Source organism: Manacus vitellinus, unplaced genomic scaffold (genome assembly GCF_001715985.3).
Source record: "Manacus vitellinus isolate BGI_N305 unplaced genomic scaffold, ASM171598v3 scaffold_5_pilon, whole genome shotgun sequence".
Taxonomy (NCBI): domain Eukaryota; kingdom Metazoa; phylum Chordata; class Aves; order Passeriformes; family Pipridae; genus Manacus; species Manacus vitellinus.
The window spans coordinates 17,738,879-17,758,285 of record NW_021940682.1 but is presented as its reverse complement, the minus strand read 5'-3'; the positions used below and the strand labels follow the sequence as shown (position 1 = coordinate 17,758,285).

The 19,407-nt window shown below is 43.7% G+C and overlaps 1 protein-coding gene across 1 annotated transcript; it reads left to right on the top strand.

The window, feature by feature from the left end:
* Positions 1–255: 255 nt before the first annotated feature.
* On the top strand, positions 256–18,022 carry DESI1 (desumoylating isopeptidase 1). Its single transcript, XM_029963419.1, has 6 exons — positions 256–400; positions 9,545–9,566; positions 10,463–10,532; positions 11,172–11,281; positions 12,018–12,140; positions 13,276–18,022. Exons 1-6 carry the CDS (start codon positions 256–258, stop codon positions 13,367–13,369), a joined length of 564 nt encoding a protein of 187 aa, XP_029819279.1. The 3' UTR covers positions 13,370–18,022.
* The last annotated feature ends 1,385 nt before the right edge of the window (positions 18,023–19,407 follow it).

Below are 19,407 nucleotides of genomic sequence, written 5' to 3'. Positions count from 1 at the left end.
CCTTGGTCCTGGGCGGTAGAAGGCGCCCGCCCCCCGGCCCGTAGCTTCGCCCCGCCGCAGAGTCGCGAAGTGAAACGAAAGCGGCCCGGCCGGCGCGCGGTGGCCGCGCATGCGCTACAGACAGGGTCGCCCTCCGCCCCGTCTGTCCACTCTCCCGGCTGGTGCCTGCCGCAAACCGCGACCGGCACCGGACAAACCACCTGTTTCCCCCCGCTCCCCTCACCGCTTCCCAGAGGGAAGGGCCGTTCACCTTGTATGAGGGGCTCCGGTTGCCGCCCGGCGGCCGCGCGCCCGCGCCGCCAGGAGGAGCCGCTGGCGCTGCCACCCCGTGAAGCTCTATGGTGTACGAAACCCTGTCCAAGGCATGGCCCGGCGGCCCTCAGCCGGCCCCTCATGCTGGGTAAGAGCACGGCGGGGCATCCCGGCGCCGCCCGTCCCCGGCCGCCGCCTCCAGCCGCTCGCGTCCCCACCGGCCGCTGCGGCCCGGCCTCGCCGTGCCCGCAAACGGCGCCGAACTCGCCGCCTCCAGCGCCGGGAGTGGCGATCTCCGCCCGGCATCGCGCTCCCGAGGGAGCGGCCCGCCGGGAAAGGGCTCCCTGAGGGCTGCAACCGGGTGGCGGCGAGGAGCCAGCGGGGCGCAGCACTGCTCAGGAATGGTGCGAGGCTGGCCCGGGGGCCGGGGCGGGGGGGCTTCGGCGAGGTTTGGCTGCAGCCCCTGTCCCCATCTGTCAGCGTGGACCAGCTCGGCCGCGTGCGGCAAGCTCCAGCCGCGCTGGGTCCGGTCGCTTCTCCCGCATCTGCCCATTGCCGCTGCGCTGGTGGTATTTACTAAAGGCGAACTGTTCCTTAGCTCCTGAAGGGAGGGACAGCTCAGCTCCCGATAGCCCGGTCTGCCGTGGCGCCTCGGCAGGAAGGCTGAGCTGGAGGAAAGGCGGCCGCTGTTTACAAGGTTACAGAGTCCAAGCGGCTCCATGTTGTGGCGAGGCCGGGCTGGGCTGGCGATGTGCAGCCATCCGCTCTCTCCTTCGGAAAGTTTGTAGGAGTGTGCTCTGTGTCTTGTTAAAAATGTGTGCGTTTCCAGCTGAACCTTGGACTTGGGACACGACCCAAACTTAGGTTTTTCTTGAAGTTTTGGAAGCGTGAATTAGGAATGCAACAACAGAGTGTTTTATACCTGTTACATGTAGACTCTGGCCCATGTCAGACCAGCAGTCTGTGTGGGATAAGACTTCTCAACAGGCTCACTGTCTGAACAGATGGTTCTGTGTAATCTTGGTTTACAGTTTGCTGGCACTTTGCTCATCTGCACTACGAAGAGATTCTGTGCTTTCCCACAAGCTTAAAATGAAAGTCCAGATAACTCTTGGCATGAAGTTTCATGCACGTCAACAATAGGCCTGCAAAGTTGAGAAGAAAAGATTATAGAGATCATATGTGATGTTCTCTGCTAGCCAGACAGCAGCAGCAGCTTTGGGAGATGCCTATTTCCTGCACTGGATAACCTCTAAACTTTTCGTGTGGTCAGAGTGGCTTCTACTGTAGCCCTTAGGGAAGTAACTTTTCACCTGTTAGGTCATAATAGCCGTGTTTTATCTTGTGCTTAGAGTTAGAAATCTTAAGATGCAGATTACATACATGCAGGATTTACTTGTGTTTGAATTGAGCAGAATTTAACTAGTCTTATTTCAAAGTGTTGGTCCAAGCAAAGACTTCACCAGAAATAGGTTGTCACTGTATTTATCTCCATGCCAATATTCACACAAATCAAACAAAGGCTTTTTAGCTGTCTTCTTACCCACAAAGTAAATTTTGAGTTCTTGTAGCTTTCTGAACTTCTACATAAAAACACTTAGTGCATTACTTCATTTTTGGTACTTTCTATGCTACCCAAACAACAACTTGAAAGCTTTGCACTTGTGATACAGTTTGCTATGAAATTTCTAGGAATCTAAGCACTGAAAAGGGAAAGTTAAAAACCTGAGCACTTCTCTGGGTAACCAGGGAAGTGCTGCTCACTAGTATTGCCTGGTGACTAGCTGAGTTCAGACGTGATCATGGAACAGGGCCAACTAGGCCTGCGTGGTCACAGTGACAATGCAGACTGCAGAATATTTGAGATTATGTGGATCCAGTGATGGGGTTTCCCATAAAACAAATTGCTGTTTCTTTCTGACTTCCTTCAAGTGTCTTCTGTGCATTTACACTCAGCTCTGTCATATCTCCAGGTGATTTTGGAAACCTCCCCAAGAGCAAAGTGATGGAGAGAATACTACTCTTGCCTCATGTGTAGACCTTTTTTATTCTTGAAGAACAACAAGAATTGTTGTTATTTCTCTGTATATCAACTTTGAGATGGTCAATAGCTATTTTTTCCATTTTTTTCCCCCAGCGATGTTTTTAAACTGTAGATCATCAGAGAAAGTCAATGAAATTGAAGAGAAAGGCATTTCTTAAGGGATTTAATGCTAAATGTTTGTCATCTTTACTTATGGTACTCTTTCCATTGGTGCCAAGTTTGAAACAATACTTTTGCTTTGAGTGATAATTCTGTAACATTGCCTGTATTGAAATACATGTGTTTTAGAGAGAAAAAACAAATACTGTAATTGATTGTGCTAAAATCAATTTTTACCAGGCTCAAAACCAGCAGCTCAGGTCCCTTGCCAGAGGGGGATAAATCCTGTCTTACGGGACTGACCACTGCAAGAGCATCACTGGATAGTGTCTTCAGTTGTGCTGATAGGATCCAAGGGTATTGTGGATTATGTCAGCACAGCATTCAAGGATCAGTTCTCACTACTAAATGTTATACTGACTCTTTCAGTGTCAGTTCTCTCTGTTGCCTTCGAGTGATGAACCTGGAAGGCAGAGCTGTACAGCCCTGTTCACAGCAGACTTTGGAGTGACTTAGTCCCGTCTTTTGGACACATCTTCATTTTTCTTGGCAAGTTTACTTTTTTTGTACTCAAGACTCCTTTTATTCTTTTTAATTTTCTGTAAGTTTCCTGTAATTTTTTCAGTGAATATTTCTATTCTGAAGTATATATGACCAAATATTGCCTTGGGTATCAGAAGCAGCACTTTTAATTTTTATGTTGCTCTACATGCAACTTCTCTACAGGTACTATTTCCCCTTTTCCCCCCCACGTTCAGTGTGTGACTACATTTGTCTGTCCAACTATATGATCTAATTATAAGAAATGCTAACCTGAATGCAATAAGATTTCTGTTTTCAAGACAGAAAACATAATCCACCCTGATTCTGTGGAGAGAAAACAGGAAAAGAAAACAGTTCAACTTGCAGTGCTGATATTGAAGTAGATGTCCGAAGGCAGAGAAGTCTCTAAGGAAGATTAAAATCCTGTTGCATCATGAGCTTAAAGAAAAATGTCTTGCATTTCTCAAAGTTCTCCTCTCCTGTAATTGAGTGTATTGGTCATGTGACTCACAGAATGAGCCAGGAGCTTTGTTAACCACGGCAGCTTTGGCTCAGTGTAGTATGAATTAATGTGGAGTTGACTGGGAATATGTATTGGTTGAAATCTTTAAGTGGTGCATTCAGCTATAGGGGCTTAACAGCCCAGAGAGAATTGGAGTAAAAGGTAACTGCTGAAAGGAGGTATCTTCTCCTTTGTTCCTTTTTTCCAGGCCCAGCACATTTCTCTACCTCTCTTCCATCTGTTCTGATCAGTTTTGAATTGCTTCAGCGTGAGATTCCATCAGCTTTGCTCCAAGCATTTGCTAGGGATTTCATGAAAATCAAGTGCATTACCCTCCCCCAGTCTAGCCTATTTCTTGGTCTCTCTAGACATCTCAAGGAGAAGGGAGCTGGAGCAGGCTCCTCCCTCTCCATTAGGTTTTGGTGGTATTTTTTTTTGCTTTGGTTGAGCACCCTGGGTAGCACATAGGAGAAAGTGCTTCACTAATTAGGGTAATTTTCAATTCAAAAAAAGGCAGGAATCTTAATGAATTGTCTAAGAAAATTACAACAATATGCAAAGCACTGCTAGAAATACCCGTGCTGGTTGACCATACTGTGTTGCTTTCGATTCCACAGGAGACCAGTTCACTGCTTTTTTTAGAGTCTTTTATGGTCTTCTTGGGCTTGCATATCCATTGCAGAGCATAGATAAAAATACTGAGCTTCCTATTATTTCTTTACTTTACAGCTCAAAAGGCATTGTTCTTGCACTGAGGGTTGGATGGCCTAAACTCTGAATGGTTAAACTAGATACTCATCTGCATATACAATTCCTTCCTTCATGTCTTGGAACTCTTCTGCCCTTCAGTCTAATAATTTGGGTTAATGTACAAATGCCACTTTCATTCAGTATTTAAAATGCACAGGAATAATCTACATTATTTGGCCCTCAAGATTAACAAATTACTGTAAAGGTAAAAGTGATTGATGAGCATCTAATCTCACTTGTGCTTGGCCTTCCAGATAAATTCAAGCATGGAAGTAATCCCGTTTGATTGTATTCTAAAATTATATGGGCTCGCTTGCTTCTATCAAAATACCCCTGTACCCAAACAGTTATACTCTCCTGAATCAGTTGTACAACAAACAAATCTAAATACTTTATTCTCCACATTCCTCTGACTAAGCTGAGGGTCCTGGAATTGTTTAATGCATTTGAATGTTATATTTTTCTCATAGGTTTCTGGCTCACGTAAGCACCGTGAAAGTATTTGAGCTATGAATGTTATAAAGGAAAAAAATAACAAATATAAAAACTTGTTATCTTGCCAGATCATACTGTGCCTTATTGAAACAAGTTGAGTGTTTGAGATGCTTAAGCACACATCTAAGCTGAGTTGGCATCCCCTCCGAGGTTCTAGTGAGTATTTTCAGGAAAGAGCCGTGAAGCACATCAGCAAGTTAAAAAAAAAAAAAGTAAATAAACAAAACCATACCCAAACAAAACAAACAAAAAGTCCCCACAAACAAACAAAAAAAAAAACAACCAAAAGATTTAATTATCAAGTTTCCAAAGACTTGCAATCTATCACCCATAACTGTCACAGATATAACATGGTAACTTTTCATGTCCATGTTTGTGGTCTATGACAAAAACAAGGTAGCTTGACTTGCATTTCCCTGGAATGGAGGCAGATCAAACTAAGCTGATTTGCTTCACGTTTACCTCAGGCTGAGCTTGCACACAGGCAATTTCTGTGGGAGAGCTGATACCTGATAACTTGGCCATGTGCACTAAGTGTTGTGTGATTAAGTGTGTACATTTAAATTTGCAATAACCTTTCCTATTCAACAGCCATTTGTCCCTTGAAATATTCAAACTCTTGATCATCTTACTGTTTCCCTATTTTACCTGGATGAACAGAATTACAAAATGGGTCAGGTTGGACGGAACCACAGCGGGTCGTGTGGTCCAACCTCCCTGCTCTAGGGCTATCCTAGAACACATAGCACAGGATTGTGTCCAGGCGGTTCTTGAATATCTCCAGTGAGAGAGACTCCACACCCTCTCTGGACAACTTGTTCCAGTGCACAGTAAAGTTCTTCCTCATATTCAGGTGGAACTTTCTGTATGTTTCAGGTTTCTGCCTGTTGCTTCTTGTCCTATTGTTTGGCGTCACTGAGAAGAGCCTGGCTCCATCCTCTTGACACCCACCCTTCAGATATAGTAGGTGCCCAGAAGAGTATCATCCCATCAGGGCATTCCTGTTCTGCATTATGAGCATGTGCATCCTTTGGATTAGTTTTACTGTTGGCATTGAGTGAAGGGTAACACCTGCAGTTTAAGGCTGCAAAGGCTTTTGCAGCTCCAGTGTAAATTACTGGAGAATCAGGTTTTTCTATATAGTTATAGATAGCCTCAGGTTATGAGTAAATGTGTTGGTGTTGGTGGCAGTACCAACATATGGTTCTGCCCACACTGCAGTGCACAACAGGAGTTTGGAGTGTTGTGGCAAGGAGTGGAAGAGCATGAAATGTGATAATGTCTCCCAGTATCCTAGATGGTATTTTCAGTCCCTTCTTCTAGACCACTCAATTGACTACGAGATGTAAGCCCTATTGCACTGTAGGATTCTTTGGGGAGGTTCATGGCAAGCTTGAACTTTATTGGAAAGTGTCACTGGAAGGCCTGGATACAACTTGTGCCTTAGCACTTAGAACAATACTGTATCCTTCCTTAGTCGCACTGTTGGAGCTGTTGTGTGTATGAAGCCTTCAGAGGCAGTGGGCAACATGTTTTGTATATAGTGGGCAACGTCCAGCAGAAAGCAAGACATAATTCCTTAGTGCAGACTGCCCTGATCGCTTTACCTGAGCTTGTCAGGAGGGGCAGTAGTGGTGAGCTGTCACCTGTTCTGTGCGGTGTCTGAGTCTGGGAGAAGGGCAAGAAGAGTCATAGAGGAGGATCCCCATCAGAGGCAAAACTTCAGGAGGAAGACGATTGTGTCCATGAAGGTTTGTACATAATCTCTTATATGATGCAGCAGACAAACAACATTGAGAGTTTTGCTGAACAGTAGGAAAGATTGCTGCCCAAGTACTCCAGAAGCTGGTAGCCATTGACTTATTCTTCTGTGGGTCAGTTTGGAGTTGAGATGACAACAGCCACCTCTGAAGCCTGGGATACTGCAGCAGCATACCAAAAGTTCTTGTTCTCAGATGTCTCTGGGTGATGCATATGTGGCAAATAATGGCAGGTTTCTTGGGCATGGGATTCCCCAACACTGTTGTCGTTGGAGAGACTTGCATGGTGTTTGATCAAGCACAGTCTGCCCATGACAGAAAGGGATTTTATTTTATCTGCAGCAGACTGGAGAGCTACCACGAATGCCTTATTGTCATCAGTGCTGCAGATCTGTCATGTGTTTTCCACAGTGCCAGCTTGGTTAATGACTTCCAGGAGCCAAGCAGAAATAGCAGGTCTGCAGCTTCATTAAGATATTCAAACCAGTGCTTGGCACAAACTGACCTAGCTGAGCAGCCTCAGACAGACCTGCCTTGTGAAGACAGGCAGCTTCACTTGCCAAAAGCTGTTCTGTTATTGCCCTGGCCGTTGCTGCCTGTGGACTGCTACAGATTTCACATGTAGCAGTAAGGATTGGATTGTAGTCCAATGCCAAGTCTATTTCTTAAATTCTGTTTGCGGGTTTTTTCATACAATCAGAGAGTTGCTTCGTTGAAAAGGGACCTCTGGAGGTTGTGCTCAAGGTAGAGCTGACGAGCAAACTGTTCAGGGCCCTGAGCGGCTGAGTTCTGAGTATCTTCAAGGATTGAAATCCCATATGCTTTCTGGACCCCTGTCCCCGTGTTTGACCACCTTCATGATAATTTTTTTCCCTGCTTCTTACTGAATTGGGAATTTCCCATTTTCCAACTGGCATCTGTCGTCTTTTCACTGTGCATCTCTGAGTAGAACAAGGGTCTCTTTCATCCGTACACATTAGGGACTTGTAGACAGGAATAAGGACTCTTGGCCTTCTCTTCGTGAGGATGAACAGACCAATTTTCTCCGCTCCTCTTCAATACAGTAGGTGTTCCAACCCGGTATGTCAGTGTCTTTTGTACTGTTGGGATCCAAAAGTGGACATAGCACTCCAGATGTGGTCTCATAAGTGTCAAATAGGGAGACAGTCACCTCCCTTGAGCTGCTGTCTGCAATTTCGCTAGAGCAGCCCAATGTGTACCCTTTGCTGCAATTATCTTTTCAAGTGGGAGTTGCAATTGCATGAGCAGGTCCTGGCAGCACCTGTGACATTGTCAGATCTGATGTAACTCTTTCACCTGCACACAGAATCTAGCTACAAAGCGGCAACTCTATGGAAAGCCTTTCATCATTGTTTGCTGCAAATGTGTGTGAAAGTAAATATTAAGATGTTCTCTTTCAATTTAGCATGCAAAAGAGCAGGTACAACTCTAGTATGTACTGCCTTTGAAACAGTTTGCTTCTCTACTCTGAAGGATAAAGTTCAAGTTTCTAGCGGAAAAGTTATTTATTGTGAACAAATGTATAATAATTTGTTTATAGATGCACAGAACAATAACTATGCAAAACCAAGCAGTAGAACCTATCATAGGCCAGTTGCTAAAGTTAGGGCAGGTGCTGCTGAAGTTGAATCCTGCCTTGTATTGCTGATAAGCCTGCAGTGTCACTGGGTTCTGGCAGCTCTAGAGTGCAAGGTGAAAGCTGATGGGGAAAGTATGGAACAAGGGCCAAAGGATCGAGGAGCACAATGGTGGGACATGCTAAAGGGCCAGCAAGTGCTCCTAAGATACTGCAACACACTGCTCTGCTTCTCTCATCATTGCTCCTCTCTTTTGGCCTTCATCCTACTCCATACCTACGTTTCTGTGTGATGGGTTGACAGGGAATATGCTTGCTATCTGACCATGATCCATGGGAGTGACAGATCAGTCCACCTACTTCAAAACTACGTGCACTCGCTTTACCTGATGTCTCTGTTGTCACAACAGCCTTTTCCCTGCCTCCGCTCTTACATGACCCTCGTCTGAAGCAGGTACCTATTTTGCTTCAGACTTGAGTGGAAAAAAATGTGTTAGTGATTGTTTTCCTGTGGCAGAGGAGCACTCAGCTTGGGTTCAAGAGAATACCAAATGTTGGTATGCACACAGTTGTTATGTTCTAAATCTGCTTTTCTGGGTGTTGTGCACCTTGCTGACAAAATAAAGTTATAGTATCTGTGATATGTGTCACAGCATGCAGTGGCTGCCTACAAGCTCCCAAAGGGGCACAGTACCAGGGACCAAGCTTTTAGGTTATGATAAATAATTGAGCCTAGAGCAGTAACAGCTGGTGACCTTTTGGAAAGAGGTTTAATCTTGAGCATAGAGAGATTTAGGTCTCCCACTCCTAAGGAACTGGAAACACATTTTGGAAGGGACTTTTTCTCTCAGACATAATTAGTTTAGTGGTGCCTGAAGTTCAGGCACCACAGTTTAGTGGTGCCTGAAGCAAGTCTTTGCTTCTGTGTTCTACAAAACACCGAGTTTTATAACTTGTATAAATTTCAACTCTGCACTTTTCTATCCCAGTTCCCACTTAAACTGCTAATTTTTAAGGGCAGGGGGAGGGAGGGAAAGGAGGAAACCATGGAATAGATTATAGAGGTTATCACCACTGATCATATGTTCAAGTCAGATCTCTCATCAGTTACTGAAAAAGAGAGCTGAATGCATTCTGCTGGCCAACTGTCTGCAGTTACGAAATCAGCATCAAATTCAGCTCTTCTGGTCCTAACTGAAGACTCTATTTTAGGAAAGGGTTTCCTTTCTTGGTCCGTAGAAAAGCACCCAAGGAAGGTAAGCACTGGCAGGATAGGATGGCATTGCCACCTGTGCATGCCAGGAGGGAAAAAGTACAACAGTAATGTGGATAGAGTAGTTCATTTGAAAGGCATTATGTTTTTTTTAGAAACATCTCTCCGATGAAATCTTTGGTGTTGCTGTCATGGTGAAATATTAAGCATGGTTCTTAACTGATTGACAGAAAGTAGGCTGAAATGTGGAAAGTACATTGCTAATAACTCTTCTTTTCTCTGCATACAGGGAAACAGCTGGATGGCATCTGGTAAGTGACTAGATTTAAATTGCATAACGTGTGTAAAACACTGTGGTGTAGGAAGCATTTTCAATATGAGGTTATATATGCTTCAGATCTTAAGAACATTTTATTGTGGAAGAGAGACCAAGGCACTTTTTGTTCCTGAATGCAGATTGATGGTAAGATGGTGTACAATCAGGTGCTAGTTAAACCTCTCTGTTCAAAGCTCAGTGGACCCCATGGAAAAAGGTGGTGTTAGTGCACCTGTACACTTTTACAAGGGTAGGATGTTGTCTTTGTCCCAAGTACTTTGTCATGTAATTCCAGGCATGACCAAACATGAGAGTAAAAGAGTAGGTGGGAAGAAGGTATTACAGAAACAGGCCTTCTGGCATGTAAGAGCACTGTCTCCATTTGGTTACAAAACAGCCCCCAGCTTGCTATAATTCATATCAAGAATTTTTATATCATATCAGGAGGGGTTTGGGTTTCTTTTAAAGGCAAGAAAAACAGCAAACCCTTGTCCATCCATTTTTGCCTCTATTGATCCATCTCCAGTGGTTGTCTGACCAACTTCTCAGCCGAAGTCTTTCCAACATACACCTCTGTCAGTGTGGTAGCAAAGTAGCTCTGTCTGTCTGTCTCTGTGACTTCACCCTCAGCTGAGGGAGGCTCATGCCTGGGCTCCTAGCTAAGACTGTTCTTTCGCAACCGCTTACAGAGTTACAGTAGGCTTGATAGTAGTTGCTTCCATATCCATTCATGTCCCAGCAGATCTTGTTCCTACTCACAGAAACACATTGACCTTTTCTTTCAGTTATTCCCTTCGTGATGTCCTTGAGCTGATAAATTTACCGGTGATTTCTGTGCTAGGCTATTTCCTTTTATCCTTTGTTTCACCTGTTTTTTGTTCTCTATGGCAGGCACACCTCCATAATAGTCCATAAGGATGAATTCTTCTATGGCAGTGGAGGAATCTCCAGCTGTGCACCTGTAAGTTAAACTTAAATTTTCTGATAATTTTTTATAGGATTACCTGCTCAGAATTGCTTTTGTTACTGTCTTTTAGAAAAGCAGCAAGAGACTTATAAATTAAGACAGAGAATGAAGCCAGCTGCTTGCCATGGTTTTCCAGGGCACCTAAGGAAAAGGGAGCATGAACAGTGGGTTTAAACCCAAATAAATACAGGTTGGGGATTGCTTCTTCTGGTAGAATCTGTCTATCTAGAACACCTTCTGCATTGCCAGAGTGACACTTTGTCCAATTCTGTATTGTTAAGTTTTACATGCAGACTTTTTAAGATTAAATAAAACCAAGGCAAAACAAAAACATGATGCTTTCTCAGACCTTCTGTTCTTGGAGAGGTAAAATGGATAGGCTGTTGTTCTAAAGCAGAATTTTGCCACAGCTTAGAGCTTTCAGCCCAAAGAGCCAAATGTAACAGCTGAAAAAAAAGTTGCATGTTATTCTCTTGAGAGGGGAGGCCAGCAGATCTTCTTGCTCGACAAACACACTAGTAGAAGGCCCTCCTTTTGTGCCTGGACAAGTCACAATAGCTCTATTCAGCAGAGTCCTCCAAAAGAATTCAGTCTGATCATTTAACATTGTCTTCTGGCTATTAATTTTTACAGGGAGGGACACTTCTTGGCCCCCCAGACACAGTTGTTGACCTGGGGAACACTGAAGTCACTGAAGAAATTTTTCTGGAGTATCTTTCCTCTCTGGGGGAGTCTATGTTCCGGTAAGTAACAGCTTGTACTAGAAAATCTGTATATCAAAAAAGTGCAGAATGGAGGAAGGTACTGTGAAACCAGTCCAGCTCACAAAGCTTTTGTCTGCTTAGTGTATTATTTGGTACTCTTCAAATATGAGACTGGAAGTGATGTACCAATACACAAGGAGCTACCAGCTAGGCAGCCCTGCGGTGTGCCAGCCTTGAGCTAGGCTGAGAAAGCATTTTTGTGGGAAGTGTTTCACACTTATAAAATCGAATAATGCCTGAAATGCCTTTGAGAGAATCACCAGGGAAAATGAAATCTCTCAGTAAATAGCGCTTTGCCCCAGGAGTCATAGGTGAAGTGGTGCAATAAAGCCGCCAACTTTCATGTGAGTAAAATCAAGGTCTTGAGTGAGTCTACTTCTCACAAGAATAGAAAATTGTAGCGTTTGGTGTTCTGGCTATCTTTCAATGTCAATAATTCCTGTGATTTCTCATTACTATTCTGTGGTTTTAAGTGACAAAACATGACCTCACTTATCCTCCCAAAACCCATTGTATTAAAGTCAGTGATGCAGAGAGATGTTATTTTCCACCCTGATTCAATTGAATTTGAGAGTGAGTTGATGTCTGTATTTTACCTATTTGCCTTAGAATTCTTTGGGGAGGGGGGTGCTAATGTAAGGAGATGTTCTTCATTAGCTTGTAAGATTTATTGCTGAGTCTGTCTTTATGTTTCAATTTCTTTTCTGTGGCACAGAGGAGAGTCTTATAACCTCTTTGAACATAACTGCAACACCTTCAGTAATGAAGTGGCACAGTTTCTGACAGGAAGAAAAATCCCTTCCTACATCACTGACCTTCCATCTGAAGTTCTTGCCACGTGAGTATGGATGGTCCTCCTCTCTGTAGCTGATTCATGCTAGTGCTTAAACATATGACAGAGTGAGCAGTACCAGTTTCTGCTGGCTCTGCCTAAGAACCAGGATAGGATTAAGGAGAAGATGCTATTTACTTGAACACTTACAACACCGTGTCACAAGTGCTAACTGGCACTGGCGTTGACAAAGAAGACAAGAGAAGGTTGTTCTTCTGCCTTTACTTAAACTAGTTATTTTGTGATGGTCTCTTATATGTGACCAGACAAGCATAGAAAGTTTCAGAAAACAGTGCAAGTTTGTTTTTTTCTTTTAGGAAACAAACATCTGTTAAAGATCGCTTCTCTAAGCACCATAATTGCAGTGGAGGTGTCAGCTTTGCTTGTGACGAGGCAGGGGAGATGTAATTTTTAAATTAATGCTGCAGTTTTAAAGCTAGGACTGGGTGGAAAAAGAGGATATGAAAAAGAAGAAATTAATTCCTGCTTGATAATTCAGATCAACTTATTTTTTTAAAACTCTCAGCTAGTGAGGATCCCAGTGGGATGATTTGAGCTCCATCATGTAGATCTTAATTTTTCATAACAATGGTATAGCACATTATTTGGGAGACTTGTCTGCTGCCCTGGGCTCTCAACATATCAGATCTCTCAAAACCTATAACAGAGTGAGTCATATGGAAAGATAACCAGGTGCTACAGATTGCAACAGGATTTATTCTGTGAGTGTTGATCCATTGTCTTTAAGGAAGCTAGAGGCTATTCTTCTGGCAGATCTCAGTATTGATGTACTTAATGGAACACTGCAGTTGCATAACAGGGATTTTGTTTGCACACTTAAGTAGAATGAATTACTGAAAGCTAGTTTCAGACACAGTATTACCACATTAGCAGTCTAGGCATGTTAGGACTCAGAACTAGCTTATATTAAATAAATTTTAAGTTCCTTAGTTATTGAACAGTAAACTCTCTTTATTATGTTAAATTAGTTTGCTTAAGTTTGCAGTGGAGGTTCTTCAAATTTGCTTCTACGATGGTGGTTTGCTTGCACTCTCTAGGAAGTGAGTGAGCTTCAGTAGTAAAGGGGAACAGTTGTTAATCAAGTAAACTATTTGAGATGTTTATTTCTTTACCTTCTCAGACCTTTTGGACAAGCTTTAAGGCCCCTCCTGGACTCCATCCAGATCCAGCCACCCGGAGGAAATACCTTCAGCAGACATAATGGACAGAGCTAACAGGAGTGACCGAGCGTGCCCAGCTTCAGCAGGCCTCTTCCTTTTTAAACACGAATCTACCAGATTTCTATTTTATAATTTCCCATCAGAATTAACTCTGAAGAAGTTACAAGACAAGTTTTAAAATTTCCTAGGGAGAGGATTTATCAGGGTGCATGTAAGACAATGCTACCAGAAAGGTTGCCATAATTTCTAATAGCATTATACTAATTTATAAAGGCTGTCTTGTCGAGTAGGCTGAGACTTTCTACGTAACTCCTGTGCTGGTAAGTGGGAACTCATTCTGTGAGCATTCAAGGGCCCATCACACAATTTGAAGTAAATAAGGGGGTGTCCTAACCATCCCTTGCAGACTTGCATTTCTTTCTCCTGTCACTGCCTGTATTATGGGGGTATTTGCTGAAGTCTGTAGCCAAAAAGGCAAAGGAAGTATTGGTAGCCTAGGAAGTGAAGGTGTCCAAGGATTAGTCTTCTGCATATTTCACTGACATTGTTATTTGCTCACGGGAAAAGCTGAACTCGTCTGACTAGAATATTTGCAGTGGCACAGCTGTGTGGGAAAGGTGATGAAGCTGAACCATGTGTCAGTGTCACACTCAAAAGCTGGAACTCAGTGGAACTTGCTGTGGTGGGAGGGAGGCTAGAACTGAAGGTTACCAAGAAGCTTGTAATACCAGATCCAAGAGTTATGGGAAAGAACCAGCTGAAAGAGCAGAATCTCATGAGCAGAAGTGGTAGAAACAAATTTCAGGTGAAAGTAAATTGAAGTGAAATGTTTCCTTTTCTCGCATGTAAGCTTATCAACAGATAGACAGAACCTTGTTAACTATTTACCTTTGCATAAGAACTGTGTTTTCTTGGGTTTTTCTCCTTACTAAACCAGACTTACAGTACAGTAAGACAGGAATAGCATGGCAACTGCATGATAATATAAGTTGGACCAATTCTGCCTTCAATATCGAGTTGCAGACGCAGTAAGAGTTCTAACTGTCATTGATATTGCTGGCCTTTCCAAAGCAGTCAGCGACATCAGAGAGGGCTCTGCTTAAGAGAAATAAGTGCTAGGTCTCCCCAAATGTAAAGAAAATGAGGAGGAGTAAAATTAAGCTTTCCAGGGAGCAACTGAGTTTTTTGGGAAACATGCAGAAGCAGTCCTGTCCTTAGATTGTATCAATACTGCATCTACTAGTTTAAGATTTTTATAGCTTTGCAATTATTTGCAGTGGGAGAAGAACAGGGGAATGAAAGAATAGGCACACTGTTTTGTTTTCATGCATGTATATACACTATTTTCCTGAACAATTTTGTAGCAGTTACATTTAGGAAGGAACACAAGAAAGACATCGGACGAACCCCAAAATATTGCTGATGCTCCGTAAATGGGGATTGCACATCCCAGATGCTGCTGAAAAAGCATCTATGCAAATGTACAGCCCTTTGTCCAGTGCTTTGTTGTGAAAAGTATTGCTGCAAGTTCAGTCCTGCATCTCAAACTTCCTGCACTGGAAACTTTCTGCATATCTAAAGGGAGTATCTTTCCTCTGCTGGGTTCTTTCTCCCAGAATAATGCAGTTTGATAAGTTTGTCGCATTATTTCTCTGTTTGGACTGTAATGGTTTGTATTTCTGAGGGATTGGAATAGAGGAAAACTGCAGTTTCATCACTGTCAAATACTCTGCTGCCCTGCAACTTGTGGAGCCACTGCACAGATGGAAATAGGGTAGTGTCAGTCCATTTTTTTGTGTACCTGCTTTCAGTGCACAGCAGGGGCCCCTGCAGCCCAGATGCTTCTTTCCTTGTCATTCTCTGCTTGTGCCATCAACTTCTCCTTAAGCATTTCATTTGATGGACTGGACTTGGAGATAATGGTAGCAGTTAGTACAGATTGCTTTATACGAAAGCTTTCAATCTTTCCCCCTCAAAGTGTCCTGTTTGCAGAAAGCATTCTATAATAAGTCATTTATTAATGCCTTTTGATGCTGCTGGAGGAAGGATTGGTGTATGTTTTCTGCTAAGCAATAGCTTAGATTTCGTGTTTACTATGTGTATCCTCTCCAGTCTTTTTTCATACCTATTCTGTGAAGAGTAACCAGCCTAGCCTTTCATCTTAATGCACACGACTGTGCCACAAAACATTGTACATCGTGTTAGAGATCTTGGAGCTTCCTTAGTTGAGCAGGTATACTCAAGCTGATACAGTGCAGCCCAACATCTAGGTATGCTAGTTTGGTACCTGCAAGCAGCACAGCTGTGCTTGCTTGTCTTTCAGCAAACTATCACTTCAGGTGCAGCTGCCTGTGGAAGCACTGGTGCCATGGTTTCTGCCCACTTCAGGACTTTTTACATCCTCTCAGGGGGCAGGAAAGAAAAGGAAGACATTCACCCCATGCATTTTGCAATCTGCCTTTTCCCCTCCTGAGCAGCCCCTTTGCAGAGATAATGCTCCTACTTTAAGGTCACTGGGTAAAATTTCACTCAGCCACATACTGTTTGCAATAGCTAGGGAGCTCCTGAGGGGGCCTTCTGGGCTTGGGACCTACACTTGTGTTTTGTGGCAAAAGAGCTGTAGGGGGGAATCCTGTTTGCTTGGTCTTACTGGGTAATAAGACCCCTGTACCCTGTAGGACTCTTAGGAAACCCATTTTCTCCAAAGATAGTTATGTATAAATTGCAGGACTGTGCCCTCAATGTTCCACCCCGCCAAATATAAACTAGACTGAGAAGTGTATGTAAGTGTATGTTGGTGATGAACTTCAGCCAGCTGATTGACAAAGGGGCAGGGAAACTGAACCCCCGAACGGGAACAGAACTCTTTTGCCCACACTTACTATTCTGTCTTGTATTGCTGGGGTTCCCCCGTGCCATTTTAAAAATGTTAATAATGTCTTTAGGCAGAAAGTGATGTTTTGATTTATTTGTGGGTTTTTTCTATTACAATAAAAAGAAATACAGCAAATTTCCTGTTTGAATGCATGTGCCCACGCAGCTGCCCAGCGAATGCAGCTGACCAGAAGTCATCATCTTTACTCTGATCCCAGCTGGGAAGTGCAGGATGAGAAATTGTTCAAGCCGTTTGTGCCAAGTACTGCTACTGGAAGTAGTGGTGGCTACTGCCCTTTCCTGAACTGGCCACAGGCAATATTCTTATTTAAGTTCGGAAAAATTTTTCTTCTGTAAGTACTGTGGTATCTAAAATCATACTCCTGAGGCTTGACACAGCTCGGATGCGCTCAAAGATGATGTTCTGTCAGCACAGGTTTTGTACAGCCCTTGCTCATTTAAGTGTGCAAGAAGGAAATGTCTAATGTCTGCTGCTGAAGAAGAGGCCCAGCAGAGTTTAAACATGGGAAAAGGCTCTAAGCTTGATGCTGCTACTTCAAAATGGAAAAAAAAAAAAAAGCTAAGAAGTAGACTTCATGCCTGGGTTCCTCTGAAGCTGCACAGGAGATATTGGTGAGGATTATGTAGCACTGCCCCAAATATCTGGCTCTGGGGAAGACATTAATTCTGCTTGGTTTGGCCTTCTGCATGCTTATTGATGGCATCCAAATGATAAACCACACAGGCTGTTTCTGTAACAGTCTGTATCAGTGTAATACAGAGGAGGTCTTGTAACAGAAGGAGGTTGTAACAAAGATGCATGATTGTGGTTATTTTGGGCTGTGTTACTCAGATGTGGTGCTGGTTTGCTATCAAGTACTAGCACTGGCCCCACACAAAATACCTGCAGTTGGGTATTTTAAAATTAAATTAAATTTTTTTTTTTATTATTTTTTTTTTAATTTAAAGGAAAACCTTGACTTTACTGGCAGCCCTAGACAGAGTGTAAGACAGTTGCTCACAGCAGCTTACCTTCTAAACTTCTAACAAAATACATGCCTTTGCTACTAGTAGCAGAGATTTTATTCCTGATGACAGCTGCTGCCTATCTGAGCGGCAGTCAAGCGAATGTATCCAGTGGTTGAAGTGCAAAGTATTAAATAACCGCAACAGCCACAGTGGCCCTGCTCAGAGCTAACCTGGATGAAGGAACAAGCTGTACACAGCTGTGCACTTCACCAAAAGGCATGCTTATGCTCTCAGGGAAACCAAGATGTCCCAAGTCCTCACTGGGTGATACCAAATGGCCATGGAGGTGCTGGGAGAGGTGTTTTGACTCGAAGAGAGTTTCTAAAGCAGTGTGACAAATAAGCTGTAGAAAGCACAGCAGGTAGTTCCAAGTTTTGGAAAGCTCTGCTGGTAGCATAAACCTGATGGCACTGCAGGAGTGTGAAAATGTGAATGCTGACTGAATTTTAACAGTCTTCCCAATTCAGGAAAGTGCCCCGAGGTGGCACTGCTGCCTCGAAGCACAGGGATGCACCTGAGCCTGGGGAGAGTGGCTGAGATGTCCATAGTAATGTCAGTGCAACAGGCATGGAGCGAGGTCTCTCCCAGACAAGAAAGCTGCAGGTAGGACTAGGCAGGAGACAAGACCATGGGGCAGCTTGGACTACAGCAAGAACCTGGTAGCAAGGACACTACAATGCCAGGGTTGCAATAGGTGTGAGCTGGCAGGTTTTCCTAAATCTGTGCTTATTTCATCCAGACTGGGAAGTCTCGTCCTCATACCATACCATGGTTTATGGAAAATAAAGGCTTGCATTCCTGAAACCCTTGGAGTTCACTCTGTATCTGACCCCACGGCTGTCTTTTGAGAGCCCTGGGCATTAACTCGCAGTTCTGCTACATGGGAGAGCAGTTTTTTGGCTTTTGGTACTCGAGTACCCCAAACACATGAAAGCATTTCTGCTTACTCGTCAGCATGCCATGGTAGGCACACTTTGAAGTATTCATATTCTGGAGTAAGCATCCACACATTGACTGATGATATGTGTAACCACACCTAGACAAGTCCTATAAATGAGCATAACCCTAAACTGAACTAAAAACTCAGTGTTCAATTGCATACAAAGCAGCTGGGTGCTGAGAAACCATTCTGGGAGCTTCAGTGCATCTGAGTAAAGAGTCCCACTTTCCAGAGGCAGGAGCCCGTAACTGGGTCTAATTCAGAAGGCCCCAGCAGCTGTGATTCTGCAAGAAAATCAATGCTGGGGCAAATAACACTTGGAATACCCATCCAAGACTGCCTGACTCACTATGTTGGGAAGGCAACTCGCAGAAACAGTGTGGAAACAGCTGTCCTGGTGGCATTAGCCAGTGGACAATGAATGTCTCCCCCAGAAAGTAGCTGAGGATGTTTTGGTAAACCAAAATTATTAACGTTGTTTCTGTACACCCTCCTTTCACTGACTGGGAGCAGGAAAATCATAAACCAAAAACAAAAAAACAATCTGTGAAGCCACCCAGATGCTTCATTTTGAGAGGAATCTGGTGGAGAACTGGGAACAGGGATTGCACAATATCCTGCAACAAATAATACTGAGGAAAAAACAATCAGTAAAAAATCGTCTTCCCCCAGTTCCAGCCTAGCTCAGCACTGAGCACCATTGGGGAAGGGAATGCAAGCTAACTGTTGAGCAGAAAGTATTGAATGTTCCACATAGGTTGTTTTTGATTTCGGAAAATAATTCAGGAATTATTTGAGGCGATGGCAGTGGGGAGGGGGCTGTCCACTGTCACATATCAGGCCAGCATGATATGGAGCCATATGAATATGATCTGACCAGATGGTCTAATTAAATCCTAAATGACTTTTGAACAGGTCAAAGCAAAAGTTACTAGCTTTGCGCAGAGGGTATTTTCACTTCTCCAGTGAAAGCATTAGCTATGAATAGCTAATCCTATTGGAAAAGCAAGATGAGGCACAGGGACTGAATGGGTGAGCGTGTGCTGCTAGGACAGTGTGAAGTGTCCTTCGCTAGGACACAGAAACACGCAGAGGAGCTGAGCTTACCAGGCAGCTCAATCCAGACCCACAGCCCCTCCATTCCGGGGGGCACTGCAGTAATAACAGCAAATGTGAAAACACGCACCCCCACACCCTCCCTCCTCGAAACTCCCGGGTGCCTCGTTAGGGCTCCATAGCAAAGGATTTA